General features: G+C 43.9%; 1 protein-coding gene across 1 annotated transcript in view; it reads right to left on the bottom strand.

Annotated features, from left to right (window-relative positions):
• Nucleotides 1-2,082: 2,082 nt before the first annotated feature.
• RAB11FIP4 (RAB11 family interacting protein 4) overlaps nt 2,083-24,587 on the bottom strand; it is a 55,852-nt gene continuing 33,347 nt past the window's right edge. Inside the window, exons 3-13 of the mRNA XM_084837246.1 lie at nt 24,319-24,510; nt 19,643-19,777; nt 15,606-15,641; nt 13,859-13,958; nt 13,141-13,244; nt 12,029-12,169; nt 10,242-10,323; nt 8,965-9,102; nt 7,096-7,254; nt 6,026-6,169; nt 2,083-2,306 (exon numbers count right to left, since the gene is read on the bottom strand). Of these exons, the coding sequence (XP_084693372.1) occupies nt 2,190-2,306; nt 6,026-6,169; nt 7,096-7,254; nt 8,965-9,102; nt 10,242-10,323; nt 12,029-12,169; nt 13,141-13,244; nt 13,859-13,958; nt 15,606-15,641; nt 19,643-19,777; nt 24,319-24,510 (1,348 nt within the window). The 3' untranslated portion in view covers nt 2,083-2,189. The remainder of the gene's footprint in view (nt 2,307-6,025; nt 6,170-7,095; nt 7,255-8,964; nt 9,103-10,241; nt 10,324-12,028; nt 12,170-13,140; nt 13,245-13,858; nt 13,959-15,605; nt 15,642-19,642; nt 19,778-24,318; nt 24,511-24,587) is intronic.

The following is a 24,587-nucleotide window of genomic DNA, read 5'->3' as shown; positions in this document are numbered from 1 at the left end:
CCTGGGAGAAGCAAGAACATATATTTTCTTTTTAAACTGTTGTTTTAGTGTTTAAAATAAAATATCAAACTGATTAATACCAAGAGATTAAATCTCCCCATTTATTTTTTGTAGCTATAGTTCCTAGCTTTAGAATTAATTATACATACTTAGGGCATGTTTAAAAACAAGGTATATTTTAACTTGGAACTGTAGGCTGTGATCAAGTTAGGGAGGGAAAGTACAATACATGTTAACAGATACAGGCATCCTTCAAGTCTTGCTGCTGTTTTATACATAATGCATTTTCTGCATGTGACCCACGTCAGGGTGTGGATTAGCATGGAGGGCATTATATGTGATGATCACACTCTCTCCTTCTTTCTCTCGCACTCACACAAACCCACTTTACTACATGTACATGTGTGCCTGACCATTGCATGCAACAACATATTGTGTGGCTTTCATGCTATTTCCTACACAGATGGACATTCTGTGCAGGAAACAAGTCATGTGTGAAAACAGCCATTACACGGCATCTTTTCATTAGAAAAACCAAAAATGGTTTCCACCATGGTCTATGCACAAACCACTGTTTCCCCTACTGATTTCCCTACAGTGTGCCTTGTGTGATAGTGAAGGAAATTTCATGTGGATTTACTTTGGAAACAAAATTAACAAATAGATGATTATGTTACAAAGTAGTAGTTAAGCAGTAAAAGCAAAGAGAAGAAAAGACCCAGGGTGAGTTTGAGAGCACTTTCAGATGGCAGATAGTGAGCAGGGGTTTTCCCAAAACCATGCAACTTTGGTTTTTCTGATTTTTCCAGAGGGATCACCTGCCAATCATGCAGCCATCTCCATGTCCTGACGCCCACAAAAACCTGAGCTCAAGAGCCATCGTGCTGAAGAAATGTGGCATGCAAGCAATCTCTTTTTCTGAAGTGTCAGAGAACGATTTAAAATATTGTTCTCCAATAAGCACAGGACTGATCTGAGGCACAGGTCTCTGAAAAGCTTTGGGCACTCATCATATCAAGCAGCTGTAGGGTGGCCACTTCCTTAACTAATTTGTGCCTTGGATGGCTTTGTAGCTACAATGGCTGCGTAACAGGCAGAAATCAGCGAAGGAAGCAGTTCTTGGGGCCGAGATGCAGGAATACAGAACATTTCATCAGTTGATTTCTGCTTGTCAAGAAGGTGGCATGGGGTCCCCACCCATGGAAAAACATACAACTTTTAGTAGGTGCTCAAGCAGCTTTCTGTGGCCATTTCACGTTGTAACCAGAGTGGCTGCCATGGATGTGACAGCGCAGTGAGTTTCACATAGCCAAGCTTAGCCTGGTGCATTTAAAAATTGGGTCTCTTGCAATACCCTTTTTTGTGGCCTGGTGGTAAACCTGAAGCACAGAAAGCTACATCAAAAACAGCCTTGCAGCTGTGACACACACGCATGCTTGTACACACAGATCTGTGCAATACCACATACTGCAATACTACTGTTCTAAAGGATTCATAGCCACGGGTTGGATATTGCAAAAAAGTGCTTTCTGCTGAAAGGAGGCTTAAAAAAAATAAATTAACAATCCTCTAGAGAACTCTTTTCCCTTTAGTATCATACATACATTCTTTTTGAAGGAGCAACACATCACTGATCTTCCTGTAGCTTCAGTAGGACAACTTCAGCAAAAAATAAACACAACATAGTCAGCACCAGTGAATTAATCCTGGACATGCAACACATTTCTGGGCAGATGAAGGAAGGGCTGCTGATAAGACGTGGAACTCAGCATTGTTTGTTGGGGAGGAGGAAGAGGAGGAGGATTGGCACTAGATACGTTTCCATTCTCTTTTATCCTTGAATCTAGAGGTAGTGTCATCTTTTTGTCCAGTATCTAAAACAGTGCAAATCCAGTTACATAGTTATTTCATTACAATCCTGTAACAGTCTTTTTTGCCACCCGCCCCTAAGTGGTGAAAGTGCATGAAAAACTGACCAATTATGATTCACAGACAAAGTGTACCAAACCTCATAAAAACAACGCCCTGTGTATCCACACAAGTTTTTTTTATATATATATATATATATATATATATATATTTATATATATATATTTATAGGTTCATTTACAGTAGCAGAGTGATATTTGGATCCAATGGCATCTGATCAGGTACAAATCTCCGCTTGTTCCCCTTTCTGCTCCAGATCTTCAATTTTTTATTTCCAGGATGGATGGATTATGGTCTAGGATGGCTAGGATGATCTTGTCCATGTATTGGCGCAGTCTGTAGTTTATCTCCTCCTGTTCTTTAAGGGCTTCCATGAGCTGAAACGAGAAAGGAAAGGGTTAAATTATAGGAATCCCCTACAAAGTGACACACAGACTCCAGATTAATCACTAATCAGAAACACCTTAACCATCAGCTCATTCTAATCATGTCTAGTTTGATGGGCAGGGAAAGGGGAGAAGTGGAGATTTCTCCATCTTTCCCCCATGCCTGCCTGTTAGTGAAATTTATTCATTTACTTATTGTGTTTTTAATCTGCCCGATAACAAAAGTTCTCTGGGTGGATTACAAATGGTTGAAAGAACGCAATACAGTACAATGCAATGCAATGCAATGCAATACAATACAATACAATACAGAAAACAGCAGAGTTTATATAAGAACAGCCGTGCAATCTAAAAGCCAAGTTTCTAAAATGCTGGGAGATAAGAAAGGCTGTTGCCTGGTGCCAAAAAGATAACAATGTAGGCACCATGCAAGCCTCCTTAGGGAGGGCATTCCATAAATAAGGCATGACAACTGATGAGACCCTCTCTCTTGTAGCCACCTGCCTAACTTCCACTGGGTGGCGGCAGGGGAGGGGGCGGCAATCTGCAACTCCTTCGGGTATAGAAAGAAGCAGTTCAGGCCCATTCTTCTAAACTGAGCCTTGCTCTTTTAATCCCCCTATTTGCAGTCCATTGATTTTGTTCCATAGAAAATGCAGTGGTTGCCACTGAAAATCAAACAAGCTTTTAGCTGCATAGCTCTGACTTGGGTCCCACTGTGTGTGCACACGTGTGCATATGAGAGACAGAGAGGGAGTCACAGACAGAGAAGCAAAAGGTCCACCAAGTTTGATGGATGGGGAAGGGATGAGATATGATTACCAGAAGGAAGGCAAAACTTACCTCTGCCCTCTCTTTCCCCAAACCCTGCATTGCATCCAGGCCCGGAGAAGGCAAAGAAAGGATTTGCCCCCTCCAAACCCAGGAGTTGTACTCCCTCTGGAGTCCCACTGACTCCTGTGGGTTTGGAAGTGGAGGTGGGGTGGAGCATTAGAAACATATTCTCCCTTGCAACTCTGAAGTTGCTTCCAAAAGAGAAAGGGATGCTGTTCCCTATGGTAGAGGCTGGACCATGCACTGCCAGGGATGGTTGGGAGGTTGCTCAGCTCGCCTCTGCATTAACTCTCTGCCCCATGCCCCAATGCAGGGCTTCACTTTCCCCTATAAGAACGGGTGGCAGATGCTCATTTATATGATAAAAAGTGAAAGATTGCACCATGGAGCTAAAACTGCTCCTCAGCTGTTTTGAATCAAAACAGCCCCTCCTTGCATAACTCAGGCTTGGATTCTATTTCTTGGTCACACCAGAATGTGAGAGAATGCTGGGAACATTCTGATATACTAGGGATATTCATACACAATTAGGGATGATTACTCCTGTGCAGCTGGTATGGTGAATGGGCATAATGTGCACAGCAATAAAGAGGTGCCCATTTAGGAGGGGTTCCCTCCCCTCTCCCATGTTTCAAACTTTATCTATGATTATTCTTCATGAGCACCTATATGCCAGTCCAGCTCACTAGTCTTATGCACTGAATGACTCCTATAATCAATTAAATAGGCCTGTGTCCTAGATGCTCATGCCAAAGGCACAAATCTTTCTGCTTTTAATTTTTTTTAAGCAACTGACCAGTTTGATAACATTATTCTTTATACCTCATAATAAGTAAAGCAAACACAATGCATGTTCTTAAAATACAGCTTTGTTCCTGTCTACTCTTAAATCTATCCAAGAACAATCAGATGTTTTGGCCTACAATTCCCATCACCCCAGTCAGCATAACCAATGGTGAAGGATGATGGGAGTTGTAGGCCAAAACATTTGCAGGACCAGAAATTGCCCATTCCTGCCAGGACTCAGCTCAAAAACTTACTCCTTACTGAAATCTGAAGTGGAATCCCTGCTCCAAAACTAAAAGGAGCACTCAGATTAATTGCCCCTTCACACTCTAATCCAGGTTGCAAATCAGCTTAAAAAAAGAAAGAAAAGAAAATCCACATTCTGCGCTAGGAAATGTCAAGTTCTGCTAACTCAATAAATTATGCCAATTAAAATTTTCGGGAGTATCACTAGCTCTAGTCTAAAATCTAGAACAAAAGGTAGCAGCTATTCCAAATCAATCAGGAATTAAAACCTGATGTTGTAGAAATAACCTCAACGCTGGGGTTGTGGTAAGAGAGATGTTAAACTAGATAGAAATACTTCTCATTCCAAATCCTTGCCTGCTGCAAGCCTAGTAGTGTGAGGTCAGAGATGAAATGGTGAAGGGAGAGGATGCAGGTAGGAGCCAGGCAGAGATATGTCATGGATCTATACACTTAGGAGCTAAGCAGGAGTAAAGGAGGGAATACATGGAGGATCCAAGGACAGGAACGCATACCCAATGAGGCTCCAAGACTGGAGTCAGGGGTATGGTAAGTTTAGATGATGGGCACAGTTCTATAAGGCCCCCAAGGCATGTTCTGAAGGGACATGATGTAGCCACCTTGCTGAAGTTGCTAAGCAGGTCTAGGGCTGGTCAGTGTCTGGATGGGAGACTACCTAGGAACCTGTATATGGTACCCAGAGTTCCATGGAATAAAGGTGGGACATAAATGTAATAAATTAATAAATAAGAGTTTAAAAAATGCTACAATACGCACAAAAGAAAATCCTATCTTAATTAAATCTAAATAAGTATTTTAAGACCAAGCTATTCATTTGCTACAACATGTCTGTCTATTCCCTATTGCATTTTACCTTTAGAGACTCTGGATATTCATAAGCCTTAGAAACCTCTTGAATCTTTGGTTTTTGTTCCCTGTCCCCATGCAAAAGTTCCTTTACCATATCTCCCTAAATGTCAAATCATATTCTCACTTGAATAAATATAACTAGAAAATGTGGGTTTAGGGGAAAAAAAAGAAAAAAAGCTTTGGATTTATTTTTACATCCAATACTTCAGTGTTCTAAGGGAGACAGGCTTAGTTAAAAGTCTTTGCATGATACAGAAACATTAGTATCTGCAGAGTATATAGAGAAGAGGAAGACAGATCTTAGTTCATCAGGGGACCAAAGTCCAATTTCTAGCAGACCAATTAGTGCCTACTCATTGCAGGAATCCTTGCAAAGAATGCTGGACTAGATGGAATTTGCTCTGATTTGAGTACACTTTTGCTCTGTAAATTTAACACACACACAGGTGGACAGGGGGATTCTAGTAAAAAAACCAAGTATGTCAGTTTTGGTTTTTCTCAGTTTCTCATTTTTTCCAATCTTTAGTGTGCTTCACCCTGTTTTCACACCAGTTTGCTTTAAAAAAAAAAGAGAAAAAAAGTCAGCATGAAAATTCGTACACATCTTTGATTGCAGTTCTCCTAATACAGGCATTTTCTGTACACAAATTTACCTAATATACCAGTTTTTTGCAAGCAATATTCTCTACTATAATGCAATTTTGTGCACTATTTTCAGTAATACAGGCAAAACAATCATAGGACTTTTGGCCACTCCTGTTTTATAACAGATCCCACATGTTGATTACACCAACATCACTGTTTAAATATAAACATCCAAAGTAACTGTGGCAGTGCTTAAACTGGGTTTCAGAATTCCATCACAGCTTACAGTTACTTCTCTCAATATTCTGCAGGCTGGCTGCAGATAATTCCCCCCCCCCGCCAGTAATCTCATTTAATTAGCTGCAAAGGATTGCCGTGAAGCACTTTACCTCATCTCTGGAGGCAGAATCAATTTCAGCAGCCAACGACTGGGCTTTTGTCTGTGTTGCAAAAAGGTTCTTGGCTTCATAAAGACTAAGACTAAGGATCTGTCCATTGAGGTCATCATTCTGGTCACGAAGCTTCTGGTTCTCCTATCAAGACAGGAAGGAGATGGGAAAGGAAGTAAGTTCCACATTAGGCCAAATAAGGAACAATTTAGTTAGCATACTAAGGGGACTTCCAGATGACAGTAAAGTGATCCTCCCTCCACCCTTCTTATGCTATACTAGCCGGATTCTGTGCTAATAGTACAATACGTAGTCCCCATGCAACAGGTTGCCTTTTTCAGACAAGGCTAAGTTTTGCATTCTCCATCACCAAGTGGCCCCAGGCCACTTTGAATGTCTGCAAACTCTCTGCCTCCATTTCATCTTAAGATTCTGACCATGCAGACATCATGTCTACAATACTGACAGCCTCCCACCCCACCCCCACCCCCTGATAAAGAGATCTGGAGACTTTGAAAGCTTGCACATTTTTTGTGACCTTTGAGTTGGCCTACAATAATATGGCTTTCAGACTAAGTATATACTTCAGGTTGACACCATACACCAGGGGTGGGCAACCTGTGGCCCTCCAGATGTTTTTGTCTAAAACTCCCATCATCTGTCACCATTGGCTCTGATGGCTAGGGCTGATGGGAATTATGGGCCAAAACATCTGGAGGGCCACAAGTTGCCCACCTCTACCATACATCCTGGCAAAGGACCACGGGCACATGCATGCCTAACAGATAGGTGCATGTTTAGGCATCCGTCAGATTTCACTGTCAGCTCTCAACGCAGGGACTTGCCTATCTCCATGCCCAGATGCACACAACATGTAAAAGACATAACTCTCACAAAGGCACTATTTGAAAGCCTTTTCGCAGCAGGACATGAGAACACTTCAATTTCTGAGCCCATCAGCATCTCTACAGGGGTCACATAACCATTGGTTATTCATGCCCTGTTCCTAAAAGAGTTATGAAGGTTTTCCTCCTTGCTTCCTCCTGTCCTGGCCCCCAACCATACCTCACCTGCTTGAGCCGTTTAATTTCATGCTCCATTTCCACTTCTCTTGTCTTTGCATTGAATTCGCTCAAGCTGGAGGAAGAACTTCTCCCTCGGCCGGGGCGCTCACACTCCAGCTTGTACAACTGCAGGTGTTCCAGCTCCTTTCGCAAATCTTCAATGAGCTGCGCAGAAACCAGGACATGAAGGGACAAATTTCTTAACTGACATGTCAGAATTTGGAGCCAACTGGCACAACTAAGGTCAGAAAATGTCTCTGGTAGGATTAAGTACCAATATATCCAGGAGAGCCTGCTGAAGACTTTCATGCGGTGGTTTCCAGAATCCCTACTCCAAAGGAACCCTTTCCGCATCAGTGTATCTGCTGAAGCACCTCTGTGCATCACAAAGGATTCTGGGATGCATTCAGCTCACATGGGGCATCAAGCCAGGCGTTGTTGGCTGTGCAGAAGCTCCACATGAGCTGACAGCATGTCTGAGAACAGGGGTGCAGAGCCTCAGACCCAAGGTCATCTGGGGTCCCAATCCAGTCTTCCGAGGTTCCCCAGATGGGCCCACTTCCTTTTCCCCAGCCACCAATCATTTGGTGGTTTTCTGGCTTTTGTATGCTTTCCCCCCACGCTAACAGGCTGAAAGCTTTAAGCTACGACATGCTGGTATTTTGACGCTGCCTGATTTTGCCCGCTTGCTGCTGCCCACTTTACCAAAACGTTCCCCGGAGACAAGGTAGGATGACAGTGACCTGAGAGCAGTGAAGATCTCTCCCTAAAAAGTCTGGACACTGCCCTCAACCATGCATATCAAGCGATCTGTCAATGGCTGTTCAGGGCCTCCGCTGCCAGCAGGCCTCCCTACTGCTAGTCCCCCAGGCACAAATTTGGGAGAGGGGAAACTGGCTATAGGTAGGAAAGTAAAGGGTGGGCTCCTTGAGGTTTGGGTCTGAGCTTAACAAAGTTCATCTGGGCCCAATCCAAAATTAGCAGCGGAGCACCTGCTTTGCATGCAGAAGGTCCCAGGCTCCATCCCCAGCATCTCCAGGTAGGGCCTGTCCGAAACCCTGGAGAACTGCTGCCAGTCAACATAGACAATACTGGGCTAGATAAATCAATAGTCTGATTCAGCATACAGCAGCTTCCCATGTTCATATAGCTCATCTGGGTTGGGCCCGTTCCAAATGGAGCCTGTGGGGAGCACTCCCATCACTAGACGCTCATGCTTTTGCCTCCCCTCTGCAGTCCACAAATCCCAAAGAACTGGAGAGGGTGTTCTAGGGCAGGCGGACAGCTTATTTGTTTGCTTGTTAAATTTGTATCCTGCCTTTGCACCAAGGCAGCTAATAGCAATAGTACAAAAACAATAAAATATGTTAAGGTACAAAGTAAAACACATTTTAAAAAGTAGGTAAAACATCCCTTTAAAAATCAGTCCAAACAACCATTAAAACCCCCCACCATATTGACAGGTCAAGCTTGCGGGCCAAAGGCCTGTCTAAATAAAACCCACAAGGAGCATCTGCAAGGCCAGATCGGTGCTGAACTGAGCCACTCCCAGATCAGCCCAAACATCAAACCCTTGAGTTTTTCATTCTGAACCCCAGTACCATTATCCCATCTCCCACTGATCAACTTCTTGTAGAACTCCCAATAAGCTTCTGTGGAATCCAAAGGAATTCTAGGAACACAGTCTGAAAACTGTTGCCAAATGGAAGCAGGAGTAACTTGTTCTTGACAACTCCTGGTTCAAAGCAGTTCCACTACACATTGTGAAAATGCTTTGAAAATAAAGTTTTAGCTTTCATTTTACTTTATTACCATGCAAAATCATGAGAAAATGCATAGCAATATTACCCCATGGCTGAAAACCTCATCACCCACCTCTTGAGTAGCTTCCCTCTCCTTGTTAAATTGCAGCCTATTCTGTCTCAGTTTGTCCATCATTCTTTTATACAAGTCCATCTCATCCTTGAGCCGCAGACTGGTATCTTCTAATCTGTCCGACATTCGCTGCCTCTCCTAAGGAAGCAAAAAGAAAGTTACAAGCTGCCTGAAACTTAGGAGCTGCTCTCTACATTCAGAAAAAAGGCAGGCTGTATCGCCGTCCTGGAACTCTGTCATTTCAGAGGGCAGATGGGGGAAATGTACATGTGTGAATGCTCCCCAATGTCAAAAGAATCCAAACAAACAAAAAACCTCCTTGCACATAGAAAACTGTGATGGCATGGTAAATGCTAGGCTAGGGCTTTCCTTGCTAGCCTGCTAGTATTTCCAGGGTAAGGAGTTCTCACATGGATGAGCATTCAAACGTGAGAACCCCCTACCTACATTCTGAAAGAGGAATACTCCAAACTGGACAGGGCCATGCAATTCTGCTGAATGTTTAGAACAGTCTTCAGATGCCCACTTCTTTTCTCCTAGTTCAGGGGTGGACATCAAGTATATTGGGATTTGCAGTAGATTGGCCAGGGTTTCTGACTCCCAATAGCTTAATAAAAATGCCCCCCCCCCCAAAAAAAAATAGGCCGTTGAAACAAAGAAAGCAGGAGAGCAGGTGGTGGTGGAAGTGTGTATGTGTGTGCTCTGGAACTAAAAACAAACTGAGGCTGAGCACATGCTCAGAGGCTCACATGTTTCTTAGTTCTGTGTATGTCAGTCCCATCCCTTGTCCTAAGCCAGTATTACGCATCTGGCTCTGGTTGATGGAACCTGGGGTTCTAGTAAAAAGCTTCTTATTCCTCACTACAGTTGTTGCTCAGATGTTCAGATACTTTTCCTGCCGTGGCAACATTCCTGCTCCTCTGTTGGAAACAGCAACAGGTTCAGCCAGATCGTCAACAGCTTGAGTGTTTAACTCTATTTCCCTCATCCTTTAACACCCAAGACTGAAGAAGCATGCATTTTGGAGACCTCAGTGGTCTGATAAATGGTACTGCCTTATTTGATTGATTATTCTTGTTCCATAGCACCAATACAGGCAACTAAAGCTCAGATTTCTATATAGTATGTGCCATGTTTTGTTCTGACACTTTGGTCAAACTGATGTTGCAATAACAGAATGCACAACTTGATCTACAAAGTAGTTGAGCCGGTCTTGACTGAGGATATGGACTGGCTTTGAACATGGGACACATGGAAGAATTCACAAGCTCTGTTACCTCATCCAGTTTCTCACTTTGTGATTTCAGTCGTAAGACAGTGGTTTTGAGCTCACAGTTTTCCTCTTCAAGCTGCTGAACCCTGATGGCGAAGCAGAAGAACAGTAAATGATTGTACATAAAAACCTAGTCACCTTTTACAGACAGGATATGAAAAAGTGTTCCTTCACCAGTTGGCAACATATAACTAAATGAGAAGGCATTGGAGAAGAAGGTCCTCAAAAGTGCCTTGAGTTTATTAAAGCAATTTGGAAATGTAATTTTTCCTTCTTCAGGGGCAATCAGGAATAACCTAACAGAAAGAAGTCAAATTGCCCCTCAGATGGAAAAATTACATTTCAAAAGTGCATTGGGCTTTTAATAAACTCAAACACTTTGCAGGACCCATTTCCCTCTTGCCTTCTCATGGTGCACAGTGCCTTCCTTCTTTGCTTCTCAACATATAACTAAACATCAACTACAGAGATGCCAGACCTTCAGAGCACTCAGTACCTAAGGTCAGGGCAGGATTTTTTAAAAACCAGTTTTTTCCTTGGCCCAAGAAAAGGTTGTTTCAGCCCACCTCATTTCCTACCCTGCTCTCTTGTGACTTTTTCTTGACACAAATCCCCTGGGTTTTAAAACCCATGGCAACTTTGCTTTAGAACAGTCGCTTGCCATAGTCAGTTTAATGGCTGGGCTCATACAACATGACAAGCCTGAGTATGGGCTGATTATGTGTTGAGTGTGGGTTGTCCTTGACCATGTTGTTGAATTGTGGGTTGTTGTGTTGTGTGAACCCAGCCACAGTAACTAACCATGGTTAGTTAACCATGAACAACCCACAAAGAGAACCCATGGTTTGTTGCTGGGTTGTGAACTGTGGGTTGTTTGTGGTTAATAAACCATGGTTTGTTAGCATGTCTGGGTTCATACAATGCAACAACCCACGATTCAATGACAACCCGCTGTTCAACCCATACCATACAACCCAGGATACTCAACCCATACTCTGGCCTATGTTGTGCGAACCAGGTCACTGTATCAACTTAAGACAGGACACTTGGCTCAGGGGTCACTTTGCTAAAAACTGGTCTCTGTAAATTCATAATTGGAATTGGCACTCTCATTTTTTAAATTATTATGAAGTATTGATATATCCTGCTTTTCAATACCAGGAGTTTCCAATGTTGGTAATGAGCTGACTTAAAACCAAGAAAAAAATAAAAACTGAATACATTATACAAGAAAAAACAAACAAATGTATGGAAGTATCTTGAATGTCCATTTCATGTCAATATCTCTCCCTGACATGCCTTCCCTAACTGAAAGCATAGAATCTTAGAACCTCCAAATTCCAACCACAGAATTTCAGAAATTTCATATTATGAGGTTCTGCATATAAAGAAGCTCTTGTAGTCCAAATTTCAGGAGACTGGGTTTCTTAAGGCCAGTTCACATACAAATTTTGTTCCCATGTGTTCATTCCTGACTATTCCCAGGACTGCACTTGCACAGAGAAAAGTCACATGAGAACAGGCAATACACTAATATATCCAATGAGAGCCAGTGTGGTGTCATGGTTAGAGCACTAGATTATGGGAGGACCTGGGTTCAAATCCAGACGAGGGGGTGGGGGGAGGAGTGTCGGAACTCCAACTCCCCCTTCCAAGGTTGGAGCACTGTCTCTGACCTCAGAAGGGTTTTTCTGAGCAATCCTATGGTCCCTAGGATACTCTACCAGGGACCATAGAATTGCTTTCTAAGCAATTTATAGAGGCAATGTCATCACAGTTAAAAAATACTACCTTGCATTTAGCAGTTCAATTTCAGTACTCTTCTCTTTTTCATACTTGCTGTATGCTTCTCTGTGCCTCTTTATCTCTTCTTCCAGAGTCTGCTCAGCTGATGTTTCTTGGTCTTTCAATAGTTCTTCTAGTTCATGAACCCTAGCAAAAGTATGTAATCTATGTATGCAACAGTTCAACAGGTACAGATGGAAATAGCATGGTTATTTATTTTACCATCCATTGGATTCAACAGTTGCCAAGCATGACAAAGTGGCTTTGTCCCTGCATTTTTAGTCTTCATTCCCCAGCCTAATACCTTTCTCTCCTTCTTGTCCTCTCAGCTACTCGGCAGTAACACTGTGCTTTATTTCAGCATTGGCCTAGCCATCTGGGCAGCCTGCATTTCTGTGCCTTTCCCAGCCTTGGCAATCTAGCCAGACTGAGCCCAAAATAAATATGGCCTCAGGCCCGCCTTTGCTTGAGCGAGCTGTTCTATAGGCATTATAGGTGTGGTGAACCTTCCTTGCTTCTCCTCTTGGCCAGGGTGGTTTCAAGTTATATGATTCATTGATTCGAAGTGGTGGCAGGTTGATAAAGGAGGGAAAGAAGAGAGCCCACAAGTAGCAGTGCATTGTTGTAAAATATTGGCCTCAGCCATGGTGTTGCAATGCAGGTGTTGGATTCTGCTAAGCTTCTGAGCAGGCTTGGTGGTAGCAGAAGAGCACTATATCTCATGACTATGCCTACCAGAGCTTAGACATGTAGCCTCCATGGAGACCTTCTTACTCTCTTAATTAGCAGGCGGCGGGGCAGCTCTGCTGCTCCAGAGGAGCAGGATCCAGGGTACACCAGGCTGTAGGCCTAATTGAATCCGGACAGAAACTGGGGCCAAATAAACTTATTCTTGAGAGATACCCTCCCCATTCCACCCCTCAAATTGCAGCTCTGGCAAATTTTCGTGGCATCTCTGTTTGGAGGAAACATTCTGGCTTTCAAAGCAAACAGGCAGAAAGTTCAACTGCATGTTATTGCTTCATTAGTTGCCTGAGTCTTTGCTCTCCTAGGTTTCTCATTATAGCTCTGCCTCTGGAGATTGCAGAAAGGCAGCTGTTGGCAGCATACTAGGTTACCTGTGAACTAGCTGCGTGTTCTCCTGTTTCAATTTGCTCTTCAGGTCACCATTTGTCATGCTATCGTTTTCCAGTTCTGTCACTTTTTTCTCTAAATAAGTCACCTACATAAAGGAAAGAGGGGGTCAGCTTCTTCCCTACTGGTCTTGTGGAAGAGAAGAGAGGAGACGAGAAGAGCACTGGGGAATGGCCAAGCTGGATCGCACCATCTTATTAGTGTAAAACAGCCTTCACCAGCCTGGGGCCCACCAAATGTGTTGTGCTACAACCTCCATCATCCCTGCCCAACAGAGCCAATACCCATGCTGGCTGCGAATGATGGGAGGTCTAGTCCAGACATCTTGAGGGCACCAGGCTGGGAAAGGCTGATGTATATAATACACACACACACACACACAAGAAACTGCCTTATATTGAGTCAGACCATGGGTCCATATAGGCCAGTATTGGTGACACTGACTGGCAGCAGCTCTCCAGGGATTCTCTCTCTCTCTCTCTCATGCGCGTGCGCGCACACACACACATTATTATTTCATCACTCACTCCTTGCCCAAATTAAATTTCTCCAACAGTTTCCATACAAAAATCATAGTCAGATTGCACTAGAGTCAGGATAGCATCCCTCCTGTAAACTGGGAGACCCACCAAAAAGGGATGTTTGGTTTGTTGGCAAATACCTAGAGCCTTTCTTCACTGTACTGCAAGGAGGAGCCCTCACCTTTTCTGTGATATCGTTGTCGCATGAATCTATGCTGTCTCTGAACAAGTCCTCTGTGCTGCCGTTGCTGCTGCTAAAGTTGCTGTTGTGGAAAAGCTGTCTGTCAGAAAGACAAGGGGAAAGAGATGTGACCCTTGGCAAAAAGGAATCTGGTAAGTAACAGGTTTTTTTTTTTAAAGGTAAGAATAAAGCTGGGAGCCTGCCACTTCAAAGCATTCTTTAGGCTTTTACCAACAGGGTAAAGTTGGCGCAGGTCCGGCCCAAGATACGTTGCTGCTTGAGACAAAGGACAAAATAGGGCACCCTGCCCCCAACCCCTATTCCATGTACAGAAACTGGGAGGAATTGCAATTAAATCTTCCTTAAATGCTAGCAATGGGATAGCATCCTCACCACACCTGGAACAGCAGGCTAATTTAGGCCGTGCCAGACCGGCCATGTGGTACACACAACTCTGTCCTCCAAGAGAGAGGAATGGCCAAGAGGAGCAGGCTCAGGAGGAACGGCTGACAGGCTGCCACTGCTGCCCGCCCCCAGCACCTGCTGCCCAAGGCAGTTGCCTCGCGCTGCCTAATAGTAGGGCCGACCTGCATTGGCATGTGCAATAGTGAATCCCTACGTACTCTGGAGCGTTTCTCTTTATGGAAGGGGATAAGAACATTTGCATGGGAGGGTCTTTGGGCCCTGATTAATTTTCATTCATGCCTTGATCATGATACACAGTCTGAAGAAACAGCCACCAGTGATCCTGACCATCATGGTTTTGCCCAGCCCTCGCTTTGAGAAGATCTTGCATAAAAGAACAGGCTGATAGCTGAGGCACCAACTTTGCAGAGTCAGAAGCCCTGCTTAGCCAATCTAAAAAGGGGCAGAAGCAACACGCAAGCAGGGCCACACCAAGTGGTTCCGCCCCAACATCGCACGCGCAGGTTCACCCCTCTCCCTGGCATCTGTGCGTACACAGCGCGCGAGTCTGCAAAGAGCGGCATTCACACCTACAGCTGGACGCGCAAGGGCTCCCTCCCTGCAGATGTTTGTGCTGTATGTATGTATGCCAGGGCAGGGGCTAACGGCTGCCACCCTGCTTCCGTGTTGCTTTTACCACTTCCTATAACAACTGAATAGGGCCAAAGTGCATTTCATTTTTTTGGATTGGAAGACAAGGAAAACATTGTGGTAGATCTAGAGCAGCTATCCCCAAGTTGGTGCCCTCCAGATGTTTGGGGAGTACAATTCCCACCATTCCTGACCATTGGCCATGACAGCTGGGGCTGATGGGAGCTGAAGTCCAAATCATCTGGAGGGCACCAGCTTGCAACAGGCTGATTAGAATGAGGAAACGCTCACAGGATATGAGACAGGAACAGTGCAAGTCCTGTACACTACATATTAAGTGTAGCACTGGGTCCTAGGGTTGCCAGGTTTTTTACTCCTGAAGGCAGAATGACAAGGAGAAATTCAACAAGGGAAGGTTTTCCCAGTTGATAAGAGGAAAAGCTTTACCTGCTGACTTCCTTCCTTTTGAGTCTGGTGCAGTGGGAGCTATTGGTAAATCAGCTTAAGGGCTCAAGAAGTTCTCCACCTCTGAATTTAGGGTAGATAGATCGAATTGCTTCTTACATTTAATTTAGATACTATTCAAACCCACGTGGCTCTTTGTACATTCAAATGTGCAAATGCATTTTCATTTAAGGACGGCTAACTGCAAATGGCACAGCTGGATAGAGAAGTGTGTAATGTTTCTTACCTTCCAAAAGCTGTACTAGATATTTTTCTGTTTGGGCTGGAAGAAACAAGAAGGACAGACATGAGACACATTAGGTTAACTTTAATCTGCAATTTCCTCCTTATGACTGTGCAATACAGAACAGTCTATGAATACACTAAGGCTGCAATCCAAATAATTTTACTAGGAAGTAAGTCCCACTGAGTCAGCATGCTTAGGAGTTGTGCTGCAAGTAGTTGGTCACAATGATTTCCCTTTCACTTAGGGTGCAATCCTATGCAGGTTTAGACAGAAAAACGTCCTACAACTCCCAGCATGGAAGTTTTCTGTCTAAGCATACATAGAATTGCACCCTTAAATATCTCTCCTGTTGCTAGAATCAGCACCAGCCACCAACAGAGCAATTTTCAAATGGGTTGTTGCAAATCTTTATTAGAGATTAGTCATCTGTGAAGCTCCAAGTATAGTGGCAGAGAATAATAAATAATAATAATGTGTGGACAGTTTGCTAAAAAAAAAAAAAAAAGCACCAGCATGCCTACATTGGCTCCACAGAACAAGAAAAGACAAATCGCTTCTAAAACCCCACCTTCTCTGCATGGCCTTTGCGTTGTCTCTTTAATCCTCATCTCCAAATGTAACAAACTGTTAAGTACATAACGTACGAAATTCTTTTGCCTGCGTTCATCCTTCCCTATCCTTCCTTCTTCCTTCCCACCCTCTGTTTTCCCCCTTTATCCATTTCAGACAGTCATCCGCATGAGAGCAGGCAGAGGTATGTAACTCTCTGGTGCCCTTTACATGGATGGTGCCGTATTAATGCAGAGAGACATACGTACGTAAGAAAAGCTGCGCTGGCCTATCTAACCCAGTATCCTGTTCTCCACAGAGGTTGACTGTGGGCTTTTGGGAGGCCCACAAGCAGGAAAGGAACACAACAGCATCCTCCCACTTGTGATGGCCAACAAATTCTATTCAGAGGCACACTGTGGAGGTATCACCTGAGGTCATATGCAGACATCAGGTCAAGCAGCCACTGATAGCCTTCTCCTCCATAAATTGGTCCAATCTCCTTTTAAAGCCATCCAAGTTGGTGGCCATCATTACATGTTATGGCACCCCATCCCACAGTTTAATTATGTGGTGTGTGAGGAAATAAAAAACACAGCCCCAGGCAGCAAATGAAAATATAGCCACTACAGAGAGTTAAGCTTTCAGACAGCAGGAATTTCCTGTGTATTTTATGTTAGTTGCACAAGCTTTGAAGGGCTTAAAGAAACCGGAATTACTGGTTTCTCAGAGAAAAGTAAAAGATGCTAAAAATAGATTCTGAACTTTGCTGCAGGAAACAATCTTCCCCAATACCAGGATCATAAGCTTTTTGCATTTTACGTGAATGGGTTTTCATTCAACGGAACTGAGAATACTCTTTGCAATGGCACATTCACAGGCATGTGGAACAAGAAGGCAGGAAAGAAAGAAAAGAATAATAATGAAGATAAAGGATTGAGAGCAAACGTCCCCAACCTGCTGTCTTCCAAATGTTGTGGACTACAGCTCCCATCATCCCTGGCCACTGGTCATGTTGACTGGGGCTAATGGGAGTTGTAGTCTAACAACATCTGGAGGGCAGCAGGCTGGGGAAGGCCGATTTAGAATATCAACACAAAATGGAGAAAAGCCAGAAGAACAGTCTCTCTGTTCCAACTACAGAAAAGAGAATCGGGGATCTTTTTGATCAAAAGGTGGAGTTTAAATCTTAAAAAATAAAACATTAATCAATTAATTAATAGATTAGATCATCAGAATTATCTGGGGTTGGGCCTAGCTAACAATGGCAAGGCTGTCTGGCGGTACTTGGGGAGCTGACAAAGCTCAGTGGTTTTTGCCCAATGGGGCTTGGAGTTGGGTATACAATGAGTATAAGGAGGAGAATTGTGAGTGTACTTCTGAAACATGGAGCAGGGGAGAAATGCCTGAGGATGGTCTCTCCCACAGCACAAAATACATATTCAGGAGATCTAACATTCCATCCTCCCCCCCAGACCTGGTACACAGAATCCTTTTAAATGGAGAGGCCAGGGATTGAAACGGGCCTCCAGCCTGCGAAGCATCCACTCTACCACTGTGCTCTGGTCCCCTGCCTCAAAATGCCCGGCCATGGTAAATGCTCTTAAGTATTTAAAAGGCTGCCTCAAGGATGATGGGAGAACAGATCGGTCACTCCCAGTCTTGGGGAGGGGCCATAGCTCAGTGCAAGGACACTTGGTCTGCATGCAGAAGGTCCCGGGTTCAATCTCCAGCATCTCCAGGTAGGGCTAGGAAAGAATCCTGCCTGAACTCTAGAAAGCTACTGCTGGTCAGTGTCAACAGTACTGGGCTAGACAGACCAAGACTCAGTATAAGGCAGCTTCATCTGTTCCGATGTACTCCTGCTCCTTATCATAACATAAGAAATTATGGTCCTTGTTCACTGGGAGAAATGAAGCCTTAAACAAAGACAGCGGAGAGTGACTCATCCTATAGTGCTGCAGTGGATGCAAAGACTCTTGGCATTCTTCCAGCGAGGCTGGCCCAAGACGTTTTGCTGCCTAAGGCAGACCAGCAAATGGTGCCCCCGCCATTCCGCACTGGATTACCTTGGGCCAGTCACTGCCTCTCAGCCTAACCTACTTCACAATGTTTTTGTGAGGATCAAAACACCACCTTTAGCTCCTGGAGGAAAGGTGGCGTATAAACATAATAAAATGAAATCAATATATTTGAAAAAGATAATATAACAAGTAATCCTCCCTGGCATTAAAAATGGCCCTCTCTGCATTGCAAGGTGCATTACTATGTTCACACATTTACATGTATGTGCAGTAGTGACAAGATATTACTACCCCACTTGGAGATTAAACTTACAGAAGTCCTGGGGAGGCAGCTACTTTAAAGCAATTTGAATATAACACAGGTTAAAAAAAGGATAGGGAGCTTTTTTTTAGAGCCCCACCTCCAGGGTGCATGGGGGTGAAATTTTGTGAAAAAAAACAGGGGGGAAAGTTTCACCCCTCTCCCAGAGTGCCGCAGTCCCAATCCAAACTGGGGCAGTGCGCGCTTACAGGAGAGCAGGGAAAGCTAGCATGCATAGTGCCACTATGTGTGCTTTACCAAATGTTTGGAAAGCTCATTCAAGCAGGGCCCAACCCGGTTCTAGCTGCCACTTTTCAGGCTCTGTTGCCATTGCTCTACACACAGCTTTCTTTTCTTTTAGGTAGGCAGGTGGCTGGCAGGGGGGTAGTTCATGCCACTGTTCCCCAAAATGTGCCACCTGAAGTGAGCAGTTCACTTTGGTCATGTTAGGGCTGGCCCTGTCTTCTAGCTTTAAAACAGTGTAGCCTTAAGTTGCCTTAAAGCCTTTGGCAATGTTCAATGCCAGATGAGACGTGAAGGATAAGAAGCTGAAATCTCACACACGCATGGTAGCTGAGCTGCTTATAGTTAAATATATTTATGTGTCTTAGGGCTGAAATCTTTAATTGGTTTAGTCAGTAAATTAAAGCCGATTGAATCAGTGAGACCAAGTTTTAACTTGGTGGAGAGGGGAGGTTGCAAGTAAAAAGCATACTGGTTTATTTCTTGAATCTATTTTGGTTCCAGTGTTTTTACTTGGAATAGAGAATGAAAATGAAATCTTTCATGCTGGCCTTTCCTCCTAATAGCGAGCGACTGCTTTGGTTTATTAAATTATAAAGCATCTGATACTTCTGGGCATCTCTCAAAAGGTACCAATAATGAGATTTTGTTAATCTGCACAGTTAGTCAACTGAAAGCCAGATTAGCCAATGTACAGTGCAAGCATATTCATGTCTCCTCAGAAGTAAGCCCCACTGAGTTCCATGGGACTGACTCCCAGGTAAGTGGATTGCAGTCTAAAAATATTTATTCAGCTGACAGTCACAATTAAATAATATCTTCCCTCATGAAGGCTAAATATAAAAGATGCAGGCAAGTCTCCCTTTCCAGATAAATGTGGTCCTGTAGGCTGCACTGAGACTCCACTGTGCTGTACTCACCTGTTTGCTTTCAGGTTTTTCAGCCTGGCTTCCAAGTCATTAAGCAGATTGATTTTCTTGCAGCACTGGGTGCAGTAGACATCCAACAGCTCGCTGTTATAAATGTGCCGCATTTTTCTTGGAGTCTGACCAGCGCTGTTGGCGGAAAACCAAAAAGAGTTGTTAACCAGGTCCTGAGTGCATGGAGTAAAAAATGAAGTTTCTTCTTGTTATGTTATGTTATTTATTAAATTTATGAACCACCCTTCATCCACAGGATCCCAGGGTAATGTAAACAACATTGAAAATAAATAACAAATCCAATATCAAACAGAGACAGCTGTGCTGCTCCTCTTAACACTACATTTGCAGTAAGGTGCTCGCCCCAGGAGGCCATCGCTTCTGAAATGCCACCTCCCAACACCAAAATGTAATACTTTCCTTCATTTCGCAATTCCAGGATGTCCCAGGTTGGTAAGATATTATACTAGAAGCCAGTGCAGATAGTGTCTGATCTACACACATTCCAGTTAAGGTTTTGTTTTTTAAAAAATCCGGAGAGATGACAAAGGTAGACCATACACCAGTGGTGGCTGATGGCTCTGATGTCAGTGGGGCTGTAAAGTTGCTCTAGGATTCAGCCAGAGCCCTAAAGGAGCTATCCAAGGTGTTGAACCCAATCCCCCAAAAGGGGTTCATCACCTTGCATAGCTCCTTTTAGAATTCTGTTACCCAGAGCAGATTCACAGTTGGGTTAAAACTCAGGGTGTTTAATCCTCAACAGCCCAGAGTGCCGGGTTCAGTTGTCATGATTAACCACCCAAGAAAAAACCTTCCTGGGTGGTTTTGGAAAATGGATGCAAAGCAGAAGTGGCAAGCGGATGGGAGGTAGCATTCTCACTCCCCTCATGCAGCTCTGCCAAGTCACCAGTTGTTTAACCCATGAAAAGGTGTTACGTGTGAACCAGGTTAATATTTTGTGTGCCAACCCGCCATTTAATTTTTGTGTTTCTCTAAACTTGAATAAGATGGTGTGCTGTTTCCATCAATGTTTCCCCATGTGATGTCCACCAGGTGTTTTGGGCTACAACTCGCATCCTCACTGGTGATCGGCCATGCTGGCTTGAGCTGATGGGACTAGTAGTCTAATACACAGAATCATAGAATAGTAGGGTTGGAAGGGGCCTACAAGGCCATCAGGTCCAACCTCCTGCTCAGTGCAGGAATCCCAAGTCAGAGCATCCCTGACAGATTGCTGTCCAGCCTCATCTTGAAGGCCTCAAGTGTGGGAGAGCCCACTACCTCCCTAGGTAATTGGTTCCATTGTCGTATTGCTCTAGCAGTCAGGAAGTTTTTCCTGATGTTCAGCCGGAATCTGGCTTCCTGTCACTTGAGCCCATTATTCTGTGTCCTGCACTCTGGGATGATTGAGAAGAGATCCTGGCCTTCCTCTCTGGAACAACCTTTCAAGTACTTGAAGAGTGCTATCATATCTCCCCCCAGTCTTCTCTTCTCAAGGCTAAACATGCCCAGTTCTTTCAGTCTCTCTTCATAGGGCTTTGTTTCCAGTCCCCTGATCATCTTTGTTGCCCTCCTCTGAACCCTCTCCAGTTTGTCTGCATCCTTCTTAAAGTGCGGTGCCCAGAACTGGACACAGTACTCCAGATAAGGCCTAACCAGTGCTGAGTAGAGGGGAACTAGTACTTCCCGGGATTTGGAAGCTATGATTCTATTAATTCAGCCCAAAAGAGCATTTGTCTTTTTGCAGCCACATCACATTGTTGGCTCATATTCAGCTTGTGATCTACAACAATTCCAAGATCCTTCTTGCTTGTAGTGTTCCTGAGCCACATATCCCCCATCTTGTAACTGTGCATTTGGTTTCTTTTTCCTAGGTGCAGAACTTGGCATTTATCCCTATTACATGTCATTCCACTGTTTTCTGCCCAGCGCTCCAGTCTATCAAGATCACTTTGAATTTCGATTCTTTCTTCCAGAGTATTAGCTATCCCACCCAATTTTGTGTCATCTGCAAATTTGATCAACATTCCCTGCACCTCCTTCTCCAAGTCATTAATAAAAATGTTGAAGAGCACTGGGCCCAGGACTGAGCCCTGCAGTATCCGCTCATTATCTCTCCCCAGTTTGAGAAGATCCCATTGATAAGCACTCTTTGAGTCCGATTCTGTAGTCAACTGTGAATCCAGCTGATTGTTGTTTCATCTAGCCCACTTTGAGCTAGTTTGCTCATCAGGAGATCATGGGGCACTTTGTCAAAAGCTTTGCTTAAGTTGAGGTATATGATGTCCACAGCATTCCTGCGGTCCACAAGGGAGGTTACCTGATCAAAAAATGAGATGAGATTCGTCTGGCAGGATTTGTTCTTGACAAATCCATGTTGGCTTCAAGTAATCACTGCATTGTTTTCAAGGTGCTTACAGATGGATTGCTTTATCATCTGCTCCAGAATTTTCCCAAGGACTGATGTCAGACTGACTGGTCTGTAGTTCCCAGGTTCCTCCTTTTTGCCCTTTTTGAAGATAGGGACAACATTAGCCCTCCTCCAGTCATCTGGCACTTCACGCGTCCTCCATGATTTCTCAAAGAGAACAGACAGTGGTTCTGAGAGTTCTTCTGCCAGTTCCTTTATTACTCTAGGATGCAGTTCATCTGGTCCTGGAGATCTGAACTCATTCAAAGTAATAGGTGTTCCTTGACCATATGCCTATCGATCTCCAGCTGCAATCCTGCCCCTTCAGCCTGTACTTTGCCTTTGCCAGGGGGTTCATAGACCCTCCTTTGGGAAATGACTGAGACAAAGTAGGAATTGAGCACTTCTGCCTTTTCTTTGTTGTGTTATTATTTTGCCATCCTTATTTAATAGTTGAACCACCATTTCTTTCCTCCGTCTTTTACTATGCACGTAGCTGAAGAAAGTGTTTTTGTTGTTTTTAGCACCCCTTGCTAACCTCAGCTCGTTCTCCACTTTAGCCTTCCTGATGCCATCCCTGCAATTCTGTGCTATCTGCCTGTACTCTTCCGTAGTTGCTTGTCCTTCCTTCCACTTCCTATATATGTGCTTTTTTGTTTTCAGATAATCTCTAAACTTTTTGTGAAGCCACATTGTCTTCTTCTGTAGTGTTCACCTTTTTTTCTTGTTGGAATTGTTTGTAACTGTGCCTTGAGAATTTTCTTTTTTAAAAACTCCCACTCATCTTGGACTCCTTTTATTGTTAGAGTCACTTGCCATGGGATCTTACTTATCATTGTTCTGAGTTTATTAAAATTGGCTTTCCTAAAATCCAGGGTATGCGTTTAGCTACACTCAGCTTTTGCTTCCTTTAGAACCAAGAACTCAAGTATAACATGGTTGCTTTCCCCCAGAGTTCCTGTTAATGCTACTTTATCCACCAAGTTATCTCTGTTGGTTAGGATCAAGTCAAGGATAGCCGATCCTCTAGTTCCTTCCTTCACTTTCTGTAGGAGGAAGTTATCCACAACATAAGTTAGGAATTTCTTGGAGGGGTCATGTTTTGCAGAATTTGTCTCCCAACAAGTATTGGGGAAATTGAAGTCCCCCATTACTACTACATCATGCTTCCTTGAAACATTGGCTATTTGCTTTTCAAAAGTTTCATCTTCGTCTTCTTCTTGATTGGGTGGCCAGTAGTAGACTGTGACCACCATGTTCCTTTTATTCTTTGCTCTGTTTATTTTAACCCAGATGCTCTTGATGGGGCTACCAAGCTCATCCTCCTGTATTTCTGTGCAGAGATATGTATTTTTAAGATATAGCGCAATCCCACCTCCTTTTCTATTCCTCCTGTTCTTTTTGAACAAGTTATATCCTTCAATTGCTGTATTCCAGTCATGAGAGTCATCCCACCAGGTCACAGTTACACCTATCAAGTTATAATTTCCCTCCTGTATTAAGAGTTCAAGTTCATTCTGTTTGTTTCCTATACTCTGGGCATTCGTATATAGACATCGAAGACCATGTGCTTCATAGTCTGGCTTTCTTCCTACATGTTTGTGAACACTATTATTGGGTGCTATTAGAGCTGTTCTCTCCACTGCGGTGCATGAGCCTTCGTCCGTTGTTACCCCCAACTTTACGTCTCCCTTCCCCGTAGGATTCAGTTTAAAGCCCTCCTGATAAAGTTCTTCATGCTGTGGCCCAACACATTCTTCCCAGCCTTTGTGAGGTGCAACCCATCCCTTGCCAATCGTCCATCTTCCAGGAAGCATAGCCCGTGGTCCTGGAATCCAAATCTCTCTCGTCAGCACCACCTTCGTAGCCAGTCATTCACCCAGAGTATTTTTATTTCCCTTCCTATCCCTCTTCTGACTACTGGAAGGATATATGAGAAAACTATCTAGGCCGCAACGTTCTTGCGTTTCCTTCCCAAAGCTTCAAAGTCTGACGTGATTTCTTCATAGCTCCACTTGGCAGTATCATTTGGAGGGCACCATCTGGAGGGCACCACGTTAGAGAAGGCTGCCTTAGGTTTTGGTAAAAATTCTAGCAAGGCTTTCACCAAGAAAAAAAGGGGATGCAATGGGAAAAGCTGGCTTTTACATTGACGAGAAACAAAGCAACTCCAAAAGTCACCAGAATTGACTGAGTAGCCATTTCCCCCCTCCTCCATTAAGGGAGCGGGGAAGAAAGGAATATTAAAATGACACAAATCACAAACCTGGAAGAAACAGATGAACCAAGGTCAGAATAGGCATTTGTTCTGCTTTCATCATCGGGGCAGGGGCTGCTGGGAGTGAAGTCCACATCATCTCCTTCTCCATAATCTTCAAACTGTTCTTCGTTACTGATCAAGGAGGCGGTGGAATAGGTGGAGAGGTCAGATGTCGCAGAAGGGTTGAGGGGACTTGACCTTGGTGTGGGGAGAAAGGGAATGTCAGAACACAAACTCCTCTCCCCTGCTTTGTCTAACATTTCGCCTGACAAAGC

This window comes from Heloderma suspectum, chromosome 2 (genome assembly GCF_057233095.1).
Source record: "Heloderma suspectum isolate Gila_16-S chromosome 2, 16-S_ref, whole genome shotgun sequence".
NCBI lineage: Eukaryota > Metazoa > Chordata > Lepidosauria > Squamata > Helodermatidae > Heloderma > Heloderma suspectum.
Note: the sequence above shows the minus strand (reverse complement) of the source record. Positions and strands in the feature narration are given on the sequence as shown.